At 38.7% G+C, this 17,052-nt stretch overlaps 1 protein-coding gene across 1 annotated transcript in view; it reads right to left on the reverse strand.

Annotated features, from left to right (window-relative positions):
• Positions 1-17,052, reverse strand: part of BMPR2 (bone morphogenetic protein receptor, type II (serine/threonine kinase)) — a 230,212-nt gene that overhangs the window by 94,159 nt on the left and 119,001 nt on the right. The window contains exons 2-3 of the mRNA XM_011974476.1: positions 7,897-8,067; positions 5,672-5,842 (exon numbers count right to left, since the gene is read on the reverse strand). Of these exons, the coding sequence (XP_011829866.1) occupies positions 5,672-5,842; positions 7,897-8,067 (342 nt within the window). The remainder of the gene's footprint in view (positions 1-5,671; positions 5,843-7,896; positions 8,068-17,052) is intronic.

Genomic DNA, 17,052 nt, shown 5'->3' on the forward strand with positions numbered 1-17,052 from the left:
AAAAAAAAAAAGATCTTTGAGGATGATGTATGAACAAATTCACTTTCTCTCTTTTTCTTTTTGAGAGGGAGTCTCTGTCACTCAGGCTGGAGTGTAGTGGTGCAATCTCAGCTCACTGCAATCTCTGCCTCCTGGGTTCAAGTGATTCTTCTGCTTCAGTCTCCCAAGTAACTGGGATTACAGGCACATGCCACCACACCTGGTTAATTTTTGTATTTTTAGTAGAGATGGGGTTTCACCGTGTTGGCCAGACTGGCATGGAACTCTGAACCTCAGGTGATCCACCCACCTTGGCCTCCCAAAGTGCTCGGATTACAGGCGTGAGCCACTGCACTGGCCACTTTCCCTCTTTCATCTACCTAAAGATACAAGTGAAAATTAGAGACTTTGTTTTGTTTGTGAAAAATGTGAAAAATAAATGTATCCAATTCAATACAATCTTCTAATAGAAGCTAATGGCCTTCAGTAGGCAGAAACTACAGCTATAAAGAAAATTTCCTATGGCTTTCAGTTTAGTGCTTCATCAACAAATCAAAGCAAATAACCCAAAACTGATGATCCTAGAGTACGGCCTGATAAAATTTATTGACTAAGAAAATTCTTGAGATGTGCTATATTTTAACTTTTTAAACTTTAGAAATTGTTTAATCTTTTTATTTGGAAATAATTTAAAACTTACACAACAGTCGCAAGAATAGTACAAAGAATATACCATATACCTTCACCCAGATTTACCTATTCACCTATTGATACCATTTTACTGTTTGCTTTTATTATCTCTCTCTTTCTACACACACATACACACACACACACACCTTTTTTTGAACCATTACACAGTAAAATCATGGTCCTTTATTCTTAAACACTTTTTAGATTATTTCCTAAGAATATGGTTATTCTCTTATAAAACCACAGTATTGTTATCAGTTTCAGCACATTTAACATTGAAACATTTTTCTCTAATCATCATGTCCTTTATCACATTCTTCTCATCCAATAAAAGGCAGGCATTGCCTAGTTGTCCAGTCTTTTTAGCTTCCTTTGACCTAGACCTTTCCCACAGTCTGTTTTATATGACATTCACATTTTTGAAAAATATGATCCCCCTTTTTGTAATAGAACATTCCTAATTTGGGGTTTGTGTGATGTTACCTCATGATTAAATTCAGATTATGTATTCTTGACTGGAATATAGTACTCTATTAGTTATGTGTCCTCTAGATATGGATTTCCATGTGTCCTTCTTTAATAATGTTAATTTTTACTATCTGGTCAAGGTGTCCATTTTTCCCATTTTATAATTACTAATTTTTCCCTTGAGATATGTGGGAGGCATGCAAATATCCTGGCTCCTCATTGAAATTGCCCCTAGATTTAGGATCCTTTGATGATTCTTGCCTGATCCAATTCTTAACACAATGGTTGCAGAATGATAAGCTGCCAACTCCAGCAATCCTACATTTACCAGTTGGCACTTGACATTCTACTCATGATTCATTTTCCTTCCAGTGGTTCACAATTAATTAATTACTTAATTGTTTAGCACTCAAATTGACCCACATTTAGCTAGTGGGAGTTCCTTCCAGCTGGATCCTGTGTCCTTATGACAAGTCTCCATGATATTTTTAGGTACTCCTTTCCTTCCTTTTTTGGCTTTGTTTTATTTTTGAGACAGGGCCTCACTCTATTGCCCAGGCTGGAGTACAGTGGCCTGATCACAGCTCACTGCAGCCTTGACTTCCCAAGTTCAAGTGATCCTCCCACCTCAGCCTCCCAAGTAGCTGGAACTACAGGCGTGTGCCACACCTGGTTACTTTTTAATTTTTTTTGAGATAAGGTCTATGTTGCCCAGGCTGGTTGTGAACTTCTGGGATCAAGCAGTCCTCTTGCCTTGGCTTCCCAAAGTGCTGGGATTACAGGCTCTTTCCTTACTTTCTTACAAAAATTATTAAAACATTACAAGATGTCCCAGGCTTATCTTATATCTATCCTGCTCCAGTCTTGGAATAAATCATTTTTCTAAGAAGCCTTGGTTCCTTATTTTTATTTTTTGAGACAGTGTTTCACTCTTGTTGCCCAGGCTGGAGCACAAAGGCGTGATCTTGGCTCACTGCAACCTCCGCCTCCCAGGTTCAAGCAATTCTTCTGTTTCAGCCTCCCGGGTAGCTGGGATTACAGGTGCATGCCACCACGCCCAGCTAATTTTTGTATTTTTACTAGAGTCCGGGTTTTATCATATGGGTCAGGCTGGTTTTGAATACCTGACTTCGTGATTCGCCTGCCTTGGCTTACCAAAGTGCTGGGATTACAGGCGTGAGCCACTGCGCCCAGCCACCTTAGTTCCTTTTTAGTGGGGAATGGTATTAGAGACTAAGATCTGGGCATTATGAATAGTCACTGCTACTGGGGTACTGTTGCTTGTTATCCTTTTCAATGAATAGAGATTCAAGAAATACATGCATTTGCATGTGTATATAAATACATTTATACATATGTCTATATTCATACATGTACACAGCCACATATACATTCATGTAACACACACATATGCATATTTTTAAAATTATAAGTCATACTGATACTTTGAATTGCGATCTATTTGCATGGGTTTCTCTTCTGTCTTCCCCATTTGATAATTGTGTATCCCTCTTTCTTCAGTAAGAACCCCCAGGTACATCAACTCATTTTCTTTTTTTTGAGACAGAGTCTCACTCTGCTGCCAGATTAGAGTGCAGTGGCGCAATCTCAGCTCACTGCAACCTCCGCCTCCTGGGTTCAAGCTGAGGTCTCCTGCCTCAGCCTCCCGAGTAGCTGGGACTACAGGTGCACACCAACACGCCCAGCTAATTTTTGTATTTTTAGTAGAGATAGGGTTTCACCATATTGGCCAGGATGGTCTTGATCTCTTTACCTCGTGATCTGCCCATCTAGGTCTCCCAAAGTGCTGGGATTACAGGTATGAGCCACCATGCCCAGCCTCAACTCATTTTCTTTCTTTCTTTCTTTTTTTTTTTTTTTGAGACGGAGTCTTGCTCTGTCACCCAGGCTGGAGTGCAGTGGCGCGATCTCGGCTCACTGCAAATTCCGCCTCCCGGGTTCACACCATTCTCCTGCCTCAGCCTGCCGAATAGCTGGGACTACAGGTGCCCACCATCACGCCCGGCTAATTTTTTTGTATTTGTAGTAGAGACGGGGTTTCACTGTGTTAGCCAGGATGGTCTCGATCTCCTGATCTCGTGATCCAACTGCCTTGGCCTCCCAAAGTGCTGGGATTACAGGTGTGAGCCACCGCGCCCAGCCAACTCATTTTCTTAATCCTATAGTACATCTACAATGGTTTCAGAATTGGTTTGCCCACACTACTAAAAGACAAATCTTCTCAAAAGAGTTCAGTATTTGTTTGCAATTCTCCCCATCCTTTATATCACATCTTGCACAAGAGTGCATATAGTTAAATACTGTGCTTAAAAACCACTTGGATGAATTCTTTTTCTCTTAAGCGTTTTTCTTTCTTTTTTTTCTTATCTTTCAATAACTTTGGTATCAGGGTAGTTATTGTAGTAATATGAAATACAATTGGGGCCGGGCGTGGTGGCTCACGCCTGTAATCCCAGCACTTTGGGAGGCTGAGGTGGGCGGATCATCTGAGGTCGGGAATTCGAGACCAGCCTGGCCAACATGGAGAAACCCCATCTCTACTAAAAATACAACAATTAGCCAGGCATGGTGGCGAGCACCTGTAATCCTGGCTACTTGGGAGGCTGAGACAGGAGAATCACTTGAATCCGGGAGGCGGACGTTACAGTGAGCCGAGATCGTGCCACTACACTCTAGCCTGGGTGACAAGAGCAAGACTCTGTCTCAAAAAAATAAATAAAATTAAAATAATATTGGGTTCATTTATTTCAGTTTGCTTATACTGTCAGGAATTTTTATCCTTTCCGTTTGTAGGTACTTAATTTTTTTTGCTTATGTAGAATAGTGACACGATACCAATAGTAAAAACTATATACAAAAAGCTACACTCAGGCTGGGTGTGGTGGCTCACATCTGTAATCCCAGCACTTTGGGAGGCCAAGGCAGGCGGATCACCTGAACTCGGGAGTTCGAGACCAGCCTTACCAACATGGAGAAACCCCGTCTCTACTAAAAATACAAAATTAGCCAGGCATGGTGGCACATGCCTGATCCCAGCTACTAGGGAGGCTGAGGCAGGAGAATCGCTTGAACCTGGGAGGTGGAGGTTGTGGAGAGCTGAGATTGCGCCATTGCACTCCAGCCTGGGCAACAAGAGCGAAATTCCGTCTCTAAAAAACAAAACAAAACAAAAACAAAAAAAGCTACACTCAGAGAACAGTCACTCTTTTCCATATTCTTTCTGTCTCATTCCTTGGATCCCTTATAAATAACCAAGTTCATTATTTTCTAATTTATTCTTTCTTTGTTTCTTTTTGTAAAGATAAGTCAATAATAGATATGCTTTTTTATTTTCCTTCCAGTGCTATACAACAGAGCCTACTATATATACTTTTTTGCATCTAATATTACCGGTGAAAATCACTCTGTGTTAGTTCATAGAGATCTTATTTTTTTCTTATAGCTGTATAGTTGATACTCCATTACATGTATGTACCATAGTATATTTCAACTAATCTCCTATTCTTGGACATTTACTTCCTAATATTGTGCAGTTACAAATAACACTGCAATAAACAACTCAATGTCTATGTATATTCATACTATTGAAGATGTATCTTCCAGATAAATTCCAAGAAACGTGAAAGCAAGGTGAAAGAGTAAGCACACATGTAGCTGTCTTAACCAAATTTCCCTCCATACAGGTTGGAAAGTACTATATTTTATTTTATTTTGAGATAGAGTCTCGCTGTATCACCTAGGTTAGAGGGCAGTGGCACAATCGCTGCAGCCTCAACTTCGCAGGCTCAAGCAATTCTCCCACCTCAGCCTCCCCAACAGCTGAACTACACATGTGCACCACCACGCCTGGCTAATTTATGTATTGTTTTGGTAAAGATGGGATCTCACTATGTTGCCCAGGCTGGTCTTCAATTCCTGGGCTCAAGTGATCCTCCTCCTCTGGCCTCCTAAAGTGCTGAAATTACAGGTATGAACCACTGTGCCTGGCCAGTACTATATTTTACCAAAGTTATTTAGTAATATATTGGTGCCTTGGAAGGCCTAGTGCATCTCTTTCGGATTTCAGGTGTTTGCCAGATATAATCTTACGATGCTGGAACTCTACCTCTTACTCCTACCAACCTTGAACTTCTTTTCTTTTTTTTTTAGATTCGCTCTTGTTGCCCAGGCTGGAGTGCAATGGCTCAATCTTGGCTCACTGCAACCTCCATCTCCCAGGTTGAAGCAATTCTCCTGTCTTAGCCTCCTGAGTAGCTGGGATTACAGGCATGTGCCACCACGCCTGGCTAATTTTTTGTATTTTTAGTAGAGATGGGATTTCACCACACTGGCTAGGCTGGTCTCAAACTTCCAACCTCAGATGATCTGCCCACCTCGGCCTCCCAAAGTGCTGGGATTACAGGCATGAGCCATCATGCCCAGCCTCAACCTTGAATGTTTTTTATGTTTTTTTTTCTATTTTGCAAATCTTCGGAGAAAGGAAATACAAAGAAAAGTTAGTTACTTTACTTACTGAGTGGTGTTGTGTCAGGAGGTGGAAAATTCTCGGTAAAGTTGACATTACATAAATCTGTGCTACAACAGCAGAAACGGTATGTTCCATTCTGAATTGAGGGAGGAGTGGTAGTTACTACACATTCTTCATAGTGACACTCTTGGGGATCTCCAATGTGAGACCAACATCCTATAAATCAATATGAATACAAAAAAGTTAGGAGACAATACAATAAAGAAAACTAAAAGAAAAACAACAAACTAAGCAGTAATTTCAATAAATGTGAGAGTATGTGTAAGCTATGAAGCAGTTTTGCAAATCAACGGGAAACACATTTTTAAGAAACAGAAAAATGGTAAAGGATACAAAAGACATTTCATGGGGGGAAAAAGGAACATGTTTAACTGCGTGATTAATCTAAGATTTATTTATTTATTTATTTATTTATTGAGACAGAGTTTCGCTCTTGTTGCCCAGGCTAGAGTGTAATATCGCGATCTCAGCTCACTGCAATCTCCACCTCCTGGGTTCAAGCGATTCTCCTACCTTAGCCTCCCAAGTAGCTGGGATTACAGGCATGCACCACCGCCACACCTGGCTAATTTTGTATTTTTAGTAGAGATGGGGTTTCTCCACGTTGGTCAGGCCGGTCTCAAACTCCCGACCTCAGGTGATCTGCCCACTTCGGCCTCCCAAACTGCTGGGATTACAGATGTAAGCCACCACGCCCAGCTAATCGAAGAATTATTAAAGCAAGAGTAAGGTTTCATTTTTGTCTATACAAAGTATATTGTTCTAGGTTTAAAAAATAATATGGCTGGCACCGTGGCTCACGCCTAGAATCCCAGCACTTTGGGAAGCCAAAGCAGGAGGATCACTTGAGCCCAGGAATTTGAGATCAGCCTGGGCAACACAGCCATACCACATCTCTACAAACAACAATTAGCTGGGCATGGTGGTGCCTGCCTGTGGTCCTACCGACTTGGGAGGATTGCTTGAGCCCAAGAGGTCGAGGTTGCAGTGAGCCATGAATGTGCCACTGCACTCTATCCTGAGCGACAGAGTGACATTCTGTCTCAAAAATAAATAAATAGATAAATAAATAAATAATATATATCAGAAAAATGATTCAGTAACACAGACACCTTCATACAGTGTTGGAGGAAATATAAATGAACAGTACAGTACTTTTAGAAAGCCACATGGAAATTTTTATACAGAGTCTTTAAAATATTGCTATATCTTATAACCTAATAATTCTACATCAAGGGATCTATTTCAAGGAAACAATCACATACAATCAATTATGTTCAAAGTTGTTCACTGAACAACCGTGTTTCACTCTGCATTACAGTGAAAACATGAAAATAACATGTTTACCAATAGAATAATCTGTAAGTAAACTATGATACATGTATACAATGATAGTTGTGCAAAAGTTAAAAAGGTTTTCAGAGATTCTTTAAAGACATGGAAAAAATGCTTATAATTAGGGTGGAGAAAACTGGATATGAAATTATTTATACAGTATGTTCCTAATTTTTTAAAAAGTACATGCATATAAAAACATAAAGGCATGTGGAAAATGCGCCTGAAGAAGATAAACTAATACAGTAAAAGTATTTTTAAAGAGTATATTATTGTAGACTTTTGTTTTCTTTATAGTTCTCTATATATTCCAAAATTCATAGAATGGGCATGTATAACATTATAAGAAAGATGTTTTTAAAATAATCTAAAAATAAACAGCCTTTTATAAATTTGGGGCTTAGAGAGAGAGAGAGAGAGAGAGAGAGAGAGAGATACACACATACACACACACTTTTTTTTTCTTTGAGATGGAATCTCGCTCTGTTGCCTAGGCTGGAGTGCACTGGTGCCATCTCAGCTCACTACAACCTCCGCCTTCCAGGTTCAGTGATTCTCCTGCCTCAGCCTACTGAGTAGCTGGGACCACAGGCACACACCACCATACCCAACTAAGTTTTGTATTTTCAGTAGAGATGGGGTTTCACCATGTTATTAACCAGGCTTGTCTCGAACTCCTGGCCTCAAGGGATCTGCCCACCTCGGCCCCCCAAAGTGCTGGAATTACAGGCATGAGACACCACACCCAGCTTTATATATATACTTTTAAAATCACTGTTTTTCTGAACAGGATTTTAACGTACTCCCATGTCCTTTTTAGATAAATATCAATTGTATAAAACACAGTCATTTCAGGTAAGGAAAGTATCACTTGCCTTGTTTTACAAGATTTATGTCCCCTTTTGATTTCTCCCAAAGGCCATAGCAGGTGCTACCTTTTGAGCATAATATTGTCCCATTTTCATGAGAGATTCTACTCTCACCTATCCCAAGGTCTTGCTGATATGGATCTTTAAATGCACATAGCCGTTCTTGATTCTGCGAAGCTAAAATAAAGGAAATAAAGGAATGACAAATTATTTAATGTTTTCAAAATATTATTATATAAAATCGTTGTCTTATCTGAATGACTTTATAAATTTCCCTACTAAATTATTTGAATTGAAATCTTTAAATAAATTTGTAATTTTACATTCAATGACGTTCTTCTGTTCATGAATTCATTTGTAAACTCCAAACAAGAAGGAAATTTTAAAACTCATTTCCCAAAAGCAATCCCCTCATACTCTTTCTTCTACTAAATAATTTTGGTGTCCAAATAAAGAAATATCATCAAAGAAAATGTCCATGTTCAAAATTATCAAGTCTTCAAAACAAACCTACAAGGCTGAATAATTTTGGAAATTGCATAGTACTTACTTTTATCATATTTTATAGTAGTTATACAAAGTTATATACATCATTAGGTATGATAAACTAATGATACAAAGAGTAACTATGAATGGGTACATGGTTTCTTTTTAGGGTACATATATGTTCTAAAATTAGACTGTGGTAATTGTTGCACAAGTCTGTACATTTGCAAAAAAGTACCTGAATTGTTCACTTAAATTGAGTGAACTTCAGGTATAAATTATACTTAAATAAAGCTGTTCTTAAAAACTAGGCTATTAGTAGGCAAAAAAAAAAAAAAAAAAACTTTTTTTTTTTTTTTTGAGACAGATTTTCACTCTTATTGCCCAGGGTGGAGTGCAATGGCGCAATCTTGCCTCACCACAACCTCCGCCTCCCGGTTCAAACGATTCTCCTGCCTCAGCCTCCTGAGTAGCTGGCATTACGGGCATGTGCCACCATGCCTGGCTAATTTTGTATTTTTAGTAGAGATGGGATTTCTCCATGTTGGTCAGGCTGGTCCTGAACTCTCAACCTCAGATGATTCGCCCAACTAGGACTCCAAAAGTGTTGGGATTACAGGCGTGAGCCACTGCGCACGACCAAAAAAATTACTTTCCATTATTCAAATTATCAATATAATAACCAGAAGACGAAATGCTAAATAGACGTATCCTAAAATGACAACCTAATGAACTTTTAATGCCAGTTTTTCTCTATACATGTAATCCGATTTAACTAATTTTTGTAGAACATTTGCCACATAATTTATCAGCTAATAAATATTTACCAACATTGCTGAGAATACTAAAGTAAAAGGTTATCGAAAGCAACATCTGATCTTTATTTCATTTCTTACAGTAGGCTTTTATAATGTGTTTGACTAGCCAAAATAATAGTCTAATACACTTGGCCAATATATTCCTTGGGGGCTTCTGACTTGTTTCTTTATTTTCAACGTGTACCTACTTAGTATGGCTTAATTCATACACACCTTAGCACTGAGGCTGATTTATTTAAATAATGTGTCTGAACAAAACTAAGAACTAAATTCTGGAGATGAAATTAACAGTAATAAGAAAACTTAAAATTTTTGTAGATGCTGGTCTTTTATCAATAGCGTAAATATTCTAGACATGATTCATAGGATTACAACACTGAAAAGAATTGTAGTGTCAGTCGATCAATCTGTCCATTTTATAAATGATTACATAGTGAAAAGCTTCACTCACACCCTTGTTCCCATTTGTCTATTCCAATGTTCCTTCCTTCCACCCCAGGAAACCACTGTTCTTGGTTACTCGGGCATCTTTTCAAACTTTACCATTATATATTTTCTAAATACATAATATTTACATATTTATAAATGAAGAGATTGGGTTAAGTAAAGACAATGCATAAAAGTAGAACCTCTTAAAGGAGTTTTGAACATAAAACTGGTAATACAACTGAAAAATCCAATGTTGGCCAGGTGCAGTGGCTCACACCTATAATCCCAGGCACTTTGTGAGGCCAATGCAGGCAGATCACCTGAGGTCAGGATTCGAGACCAGCCTGGTTAACATGGTGGAACCCTGTTTCTACTAAAACTACAAAAAATTAGCCGGGCGTGGTGGCGTATGCCTGTAATCCCAGCTATTCAGGAGGCTGAGGCAAGAAAATCGCATGAGCCCGGGAGGTGGAGGTTGCAGTGAGCTGAGATTACGCCATTGCATTCCAGATTGGGAAATAAGAGCAAACCTCTGTCTCAAAAAAAAAAGTATGGTTATTAAAAAAAAAAAAAAAAGTATGGGGTGGTTTATCCCAGATATGCAAGCCTGGTTTAATACTCAAAAAATCAATTAACATGCTCTATTAACACCCTGAGTACAAATTAATAGATAAATAGTGGTTACTACGCTGGGCACGGTGGCTCACGCCTGTAATCCCAGCACTTGGGGAGGCTGAGGCAGACAGATCATGAGGTCAGGAGTTTAAGACCAGCCTGGCCAACATGGTGAAACTCTGTCTCCACTAAAAATACAAAAATTAGCTGGGCGTGGTGGCGCATGCCTGTAATCCCAGCTACTCAGGAGGCTGAGGCAGGAGAAGTGCTTGAACCCAGGAGGCTGAGGTTGCTGTGAGCCAAGACCACGCCTGCACTCCAGCCTGGGCGACAGAGCGAAACTCCATCTTGGAAAAAAAAATAGTGGCTCCTAATTTTGGCAGGACTGCATGCAAGGGAGTAGAAGAATCTGGAAATGTGTGGAAGTGGTATTTTACTTTGTTTTGGTTTACTTGTCAAAATGCCTGAAGCATTTTCGCTGGCTTTTAGTTCAGTCCCCAGGAGAATTAAATATTCTAATATACAAATAGCTTTGCAGGTGGAGGGACCATCCTCTTCAAAATGCTACCCCAATCACATATGGGAAACAACAAAGAAAATGTATACTATGTACATATGTAGCAAACCTGCACGTTGTGCATATGTGCCCTAGAACTTAAAGAATAATAATAAAAAAAAGAAACTGAATGATAAAAAAAGAAAAAGAAAATGTATACTATGATTTCTTACCTTTAAAAAGATAAGAAAAACACAATAAAATATAAATTATGCAGATATGTTTGTGGAATAACTAAGAAAATGTAAAAGGGATGTCATTTTTCCTTTTTCTTATCATTAGCTAGACAACTGAATCCAGTCAATTCTTATTCTCAATTGCACTGCTGCTTCTAATTTAAAACTCTCAATTTTCTAGCTTCCCCTTCTTCCTGGAATTATCATTTTTGTTCAAAACTGTGTGCACAGGTCATTATGAGCATTACATTTTCAGAGGTGAAGCTTGATTTTAGTTCCTTTTCAACAACCTAGGAAGGTTAGACTAATTATACATGCTTATTGCTTTTCTTTTATTCAACAAACATAGTAGCATGTATCTAAGTATTGTTCTTTTTTTTTTTTTGAGGAGTCTTGCTCTGCTGGAGTGCAGTGGTGCCATCTTGGCTCACTGCAACCTCCGTCTCCCAGGTTCAAGCAATTCTCCTGCCTCAGCCTCCCAAGTACCTGGTATTACAGGTATGCACCACCACGCCAGGCTAATTTTTTGTACTTTTAGTAGAGACGAGATTTCATCATGTTGGCCAAGTTGGTCTCGAACTCCTGACTTCAGGTGATCCACTCACCTCGGCCTCCCAAAGTGCTGGGATTACAGGCATGAGCCACCGCACTTGGCCTGTTCTCTTTTTATTAAATATGTTTTTGATAATCCTTTCAATACAAAAGTTTGGTTTGGCCGAGTGTGGCGTCTCATGCCTGTAATCCCAAACTTTGGGAAGCTGTGGCAGAAGGATTGCTTGAGGCCAGGAGTTTGCACCAGTCGGGGCAACACAGTAAAGTCCCTACAAGTAATTTTTAAAATTTAAAATATGGTATTGCATGCCTGCAGTCCCAGCTACTTGGGAGGCCGAGGCAGAAGGATAGCAGGAGCCCAGGAGTTCAGGGCTGTGGTGAACTATGGCACCACTGCACCCTAGAGTCTGGGTTACTAGGGCAATACTGCACCCTATCCTGAGTGACAGAGTGATACCCTATCTCTTAAAAAAAAAAAGTTTGGGCCGGGCGCGGTGGCTCAAGCCTGTAATCCCAGCACTTTGGGAGGCCGAGACAGGCGGATCACGAGGTCAGGAGATTGAGACCATCCTGGCTGACACGGTGAAACCCCGTCTCTACTAAAAAAAAATACAAAAAACTAGCCGGGCGAGGTGGTGGGCACCTGTAGTCCCAGCTACTCGGGAGGCTGAGGCAGGAGAATGGCATGAACCTGGGAGGCGGAGCTTGCAGTGAGCTGAGATCCGGCCACTGCACTCCAGCCTGGGCGACAGAGCGAGACTCCGTCTCAAAAAAAAAAAAAAAAAAAAAGTTTGGTCTTTTCTCAGGTCAGGAAAATAATATTAATTTATGCTTTGATAACTGTTTTCATTTTTCTTACATCTTTTCTTGGAAATAACAACATGGATCCATATTATATTACGGATCCATGGTCTCTAAAATCAGTACATTCTCTTTTATCGTTCTCATTGTTTCCTCTGCTTCTGTGAGGGTTTCTCAAGGTGTTCTTTCAATCCTCTTATTCAATTTTGTGCTACCATGTCTGTTCTTTACTTCCTTTAGCGCTAATTTTATTTTTTCTATTGAATTTTTAGTTTAGCTTGAAATCCTTCAAGGTATCAGTATAGTACGTTATTCCTCTCTGTTTAAAAAATATTCTTAAGGTTTTGTTTTTCTCCATAGCATAATGAGAAATGACAAAAAATGTAAACACTGGGCTTTTTTAATTTCAAATAATTTTCAGATGTAGAATCAACCTTTAAGAATTCTTTTTTATTGCTGCATAGTATTCCACAGTGTATATGTACCACATTTTCTTTATCCAGATTACCATTGATAGGAATTTAGATTCTATGTCTTTGTTATTGTGAACAGTGCTGCAACAAACATACATGTGCATGTGTCCAAAATGGTTGAATTAATTTACACTCCCACCAACACTGTGTATAAGTGTTCCTTTTTCTCCGCAACCTTCCTGGCATATGTTATTTTTTGACTTTTTGATAATAGCCATTTTGACCAGTATGAGACGGTATCTCATTGTGGCTTTGATTTGCATTTCTCTAATGACCCGTGATACTGAGCTGTTTTTTCATATAATTGTTGGCCACATGTATGTCTTCTTTTGAAAACTATTTTATTTCCTTTGCCCACTTTTTAATGGGGTTGTTTTCTTCTTGTAAATTTGTTTAAGCTCCTTATAGATGCTGGATATTACACTTTTGTCAGATGCATAGTTTGCAAAAATTTACTCGCATTCTGTAGTTTGTCTGTTTACCCTGTTGATAGTTTCTTTTGCCGTGCAGAAGCTCTTATGCTTAATTAAATCCCGTTTGTCAATTTTTGCTTTTGTTGCAATTGCTTTTGGCGTCGTCATGAAACCTTTGCCTGTTCTTATGTCCAGAATGGTATTGCCAGGGATGTCTTTCAGAGTCTGTGTAGTTTTGGGGCCATTATCCTTAACAAACTAATACAGGAACAGAAAACCACATACCGCATGTTCTCACTTATAAGTGGGAGCTAAATGATGAGAACACATGGACACACAGAGGGGAATCCCACATACTGGGGCCAGCAAAGGGTGGAGGGTGGGAGGAGGGAGAGGATCAGGAAAAATAACTAATGAGATACTAAGCTTAATACTTGGGTGATGAAACAATCTGTACAACAAACCCCTATGACACAAGTTTACCTATATAACAAACCTGCACATGTACCCCTGAACTTAAAAGTTAAATTTAAAGAAAATTCTTAATAAGGTTCCATTTCTTGTGATGTATAATTTCTACTATTTTTATTCAACAGGTATAGAGCTACACTGATAAATCATTTTTGCCAAAGTTGTACAAAAATATAGATGTTTGCCAAACAACTAAAAGTTTTGTAAAAAGAGGAGTGTGAGGGTTGTGAAAGTGAGCTGCCAAGGGGTAACTGACAAAACGTTTGTTAAACAAGTATCCAAAAAACTATAACCTTAGAAAAGAAGAGAGTACACTCAATCAAAGAGGAAGGCTTAAAGGAGAAAAAGGATTTTTAGCAGACAGTATAAAAACAACTTTGTATTTGGCAGCAGGACATCTTACTTTCTCACTCAAACATTTTGAGAACAGCCTACACTTTTTCTATCTTCAAGATATTACATGCAAGGTAGGTCCATAAATGTAAAACTCTAGAAACTGTATATAATTATGAAGAACAGCTTTTCAAATTATAAAAACTTTTTAGAATCTAGTGATAACCAATTTATATACAGGGAAGATTTGGCAGGGATAAAAATTGTAATTATAAGTAAGTTTGCTTATAGGCAGATACAAATTGAAGCCCCAAATGTATAAGAAAACTGGTTTAGAGAAAGCAAAAAATACACATGTCAAATAAAAAGAAAGCCATCTTTTTGAATAAAGAAAATGTGCACATGAAAGAAACAATCACCAGTGGTTATCATGTACTCTAAAGATCTGTTAAACTCAAAGCTATAGAAAGGATAAAGAGGAAAATTTGACAGAATACAGCAGAGGCCAAATACTAACTGAGCACACTAACAAAGATAGACTATAAGAACATTAAGCATTTAATTTAAAAAAAAAAATTTTTTTTGAGACAGGGTCTTAATAATATTGCCCAGCTTGAGTGCAGTGGCACAAACCTTGGCTCACTGCAACCTCTGGCTTTCATGTTCAAGGGATCCTTCCACATAAGTCTCCTGAGTAGCTGGGACCACAGGCACATGCCACCAAGCCTGGCTAATTTTTGTGTTTTTTTTGTTTGTTTTTTGTTTTTTTTTAGAGACAGGGTCTTGCTATGTTGCCCAGGCTGGTCACAAACTCCTGGACTCAAGTGATCCTCTTGCTTTGGCCTCCCGAAGTGCTGGGATTACAGGAGTGAGTCACAGTACCTGGCTCAAAAATTTTTTAAATGTTATATATATGGCAAATAAATGCTTTAAACAAAAAGTATCACTATACAGAAATGTCCATGTGTTACCATATCATTTAAATTGAAGGTATCCAATCATTTACTTCAAAAACAAGTAAAGTCTGGGCATGGTGGCTCACACCTGTAATCCCAGCACTTTGGGAGGCCAAGGCGGGCAGATCACCTGAGGTCAGGAGTTCAAGACCAGCTTGGCCAACATGGAGAAATCCCGTCTCTACTAAAAACTACAAAAATTACCTGGGCATGGTGGCAGGTGCCTGTAATCGCAGCTACTTGGGAGGCTGAGGCAGGCGAACTGCTTGAATCCCAGAGGTGGAGGTTGCAGTGAGCCAAGATTGCGCCATTGCACTCCAGCCTGGGTGGCAGAGCGAAACTCCATTTCAAAAAATAAAAATAAAAAACAAAAAGGTCAAACTTGCAATCTATGCCTTGTCCTTTAAGTAGAAGTGTCTCATTCTATTACATGATGTTGGGGGAAAAAAATGAAAGTATGACACAGAAAAATTAGCATAGATTTCCAAAGATTTTAATGACATCTATAATTCTCTCTCTATATATACATAACATATATACATAAAACATATATAAAACCTTGCTAAAATAATATAAAATATCTTTATATTATTGCTTACTAAAAATAATGTATCTTTGTCATTTTTCTGTTCTTTTATTCCAAAAAAGTCATTATAAATATATATTGATGAAATCACTAGAAACAGATAATAGTCATGAAAAACTATTATATCATGTTCATGATAAATGAGCTATATTAAGGCCGGGTGCAAAAAAAAAAAAAACCTCTTATAATCATCTGAAGCAATAAATAACTGAAACATGGTATGACAGCTATAGTAAAACCTAAACATATATAAGGCTATTTATTGTTCTAACTCAAAATCTTATTACATGAGGTTTAATCTCATTCATTGTTTTGGATCAGATGCTAATACTAGTGTCTCTCAATAGATAAGACGATTGATAGGTAGGTAGGTAGACAGACAGATAATAAATCTGTTTTGAAAATATGCTCAATTTGGCAGACAACAGTATATGTATGGGTTATTGGAAAGGTATATCCCCCTCTAAAAATCCCAAGGTACTTTTAAGAAAAAGAAAGGAAGGAGTGAAAGAAGGAAAGAATACAGGTTCAACTTACACATTTATATACAGTTATTAGGAGAGTTCAACTGTGTGTCTTCTAAGAGACACCCACATATGAAGCTACATATACTGTACAGTTTACATGCAATCTCCACACTCAGGTTCACTGTGAATAGCAGAGATACATGAAAGGGCTTTGAAAAGTGCTATACAGGCTGGGCACGGTGGCTCATGCCCGTAATCCCAGCACTTTGGGAGACTGAGGCAGGTGAATCACCTGAGGTCATGAGTTTGAGGCTGAGGCTGGTGAAACACCTGGTGAAACACATAGTGTCCTTTGTGGTAAGATCTGAAACAGGTAATTAGCAATACTACTTTATTTTATTTATCTTTTTTGTTTGTTTGTTTTTTGAGACAGAGTCTCGCTCTATCGCCCAGGCTGGAGTGCAGTGGCGCAAATCTCGGCTCACTGCAAGCTCCACCTCCTGAGTTCACACCATTCTCCTGCCTCGGCCTCCCGAGTGGCTGGGACTACAGGCGCCCGCCACCACGCCCAGTTAATTTTTTGTATTTTTGGTAGAGACAGGTTTTCACCGTGTTAGCCAAGATGGTCTTGATCTCCTGACCTCGTGATCCGCCCACCTCTGCCTCCCAAAGTGCTGGGATTATAGGCGTGAGCCACCGCGCCCGGATATACTACTTTAATTTTAAAATAAAAAGTACACAAAAGAACATACCATAAAAATAATCCAAAAACACTTTAAAATAAAACTAATCGTTTTGGGCCAAAAAACACTTTAAAATAAAACTAATCATTCCTCACAAACAAAAAACTCTCCACTTCTTAATGGAGTTCATTACAATGGATTTTTACTGATGAAAGCAGACTTCAAGTAAGACACAATCACAGCATTGTTTCTCACTCAAAATAAGACTAACCTCTTTCGTGTGTTCAATAACTATCATGACAGACTTCCATATACTAAATCAGCACCATCCAATATAATTGTGAAAA

This window comes from Mandrillus leucophaeus, unplaced genomic scaffold, assembly GCF_000951045.1.
Source record: "Mandrillus leucophaeus isolate KB7577 unplaced genomic scaffold, Mleu.le_1.0 Scaffold146, whole genome shotgun sequence".
Lineage (NCBI taxonomy): Eukaryota > Metazoa > Chordata > Mammalia > Primates > Cercopithecidae > Mandrillus > Mandrillus leucophaeus.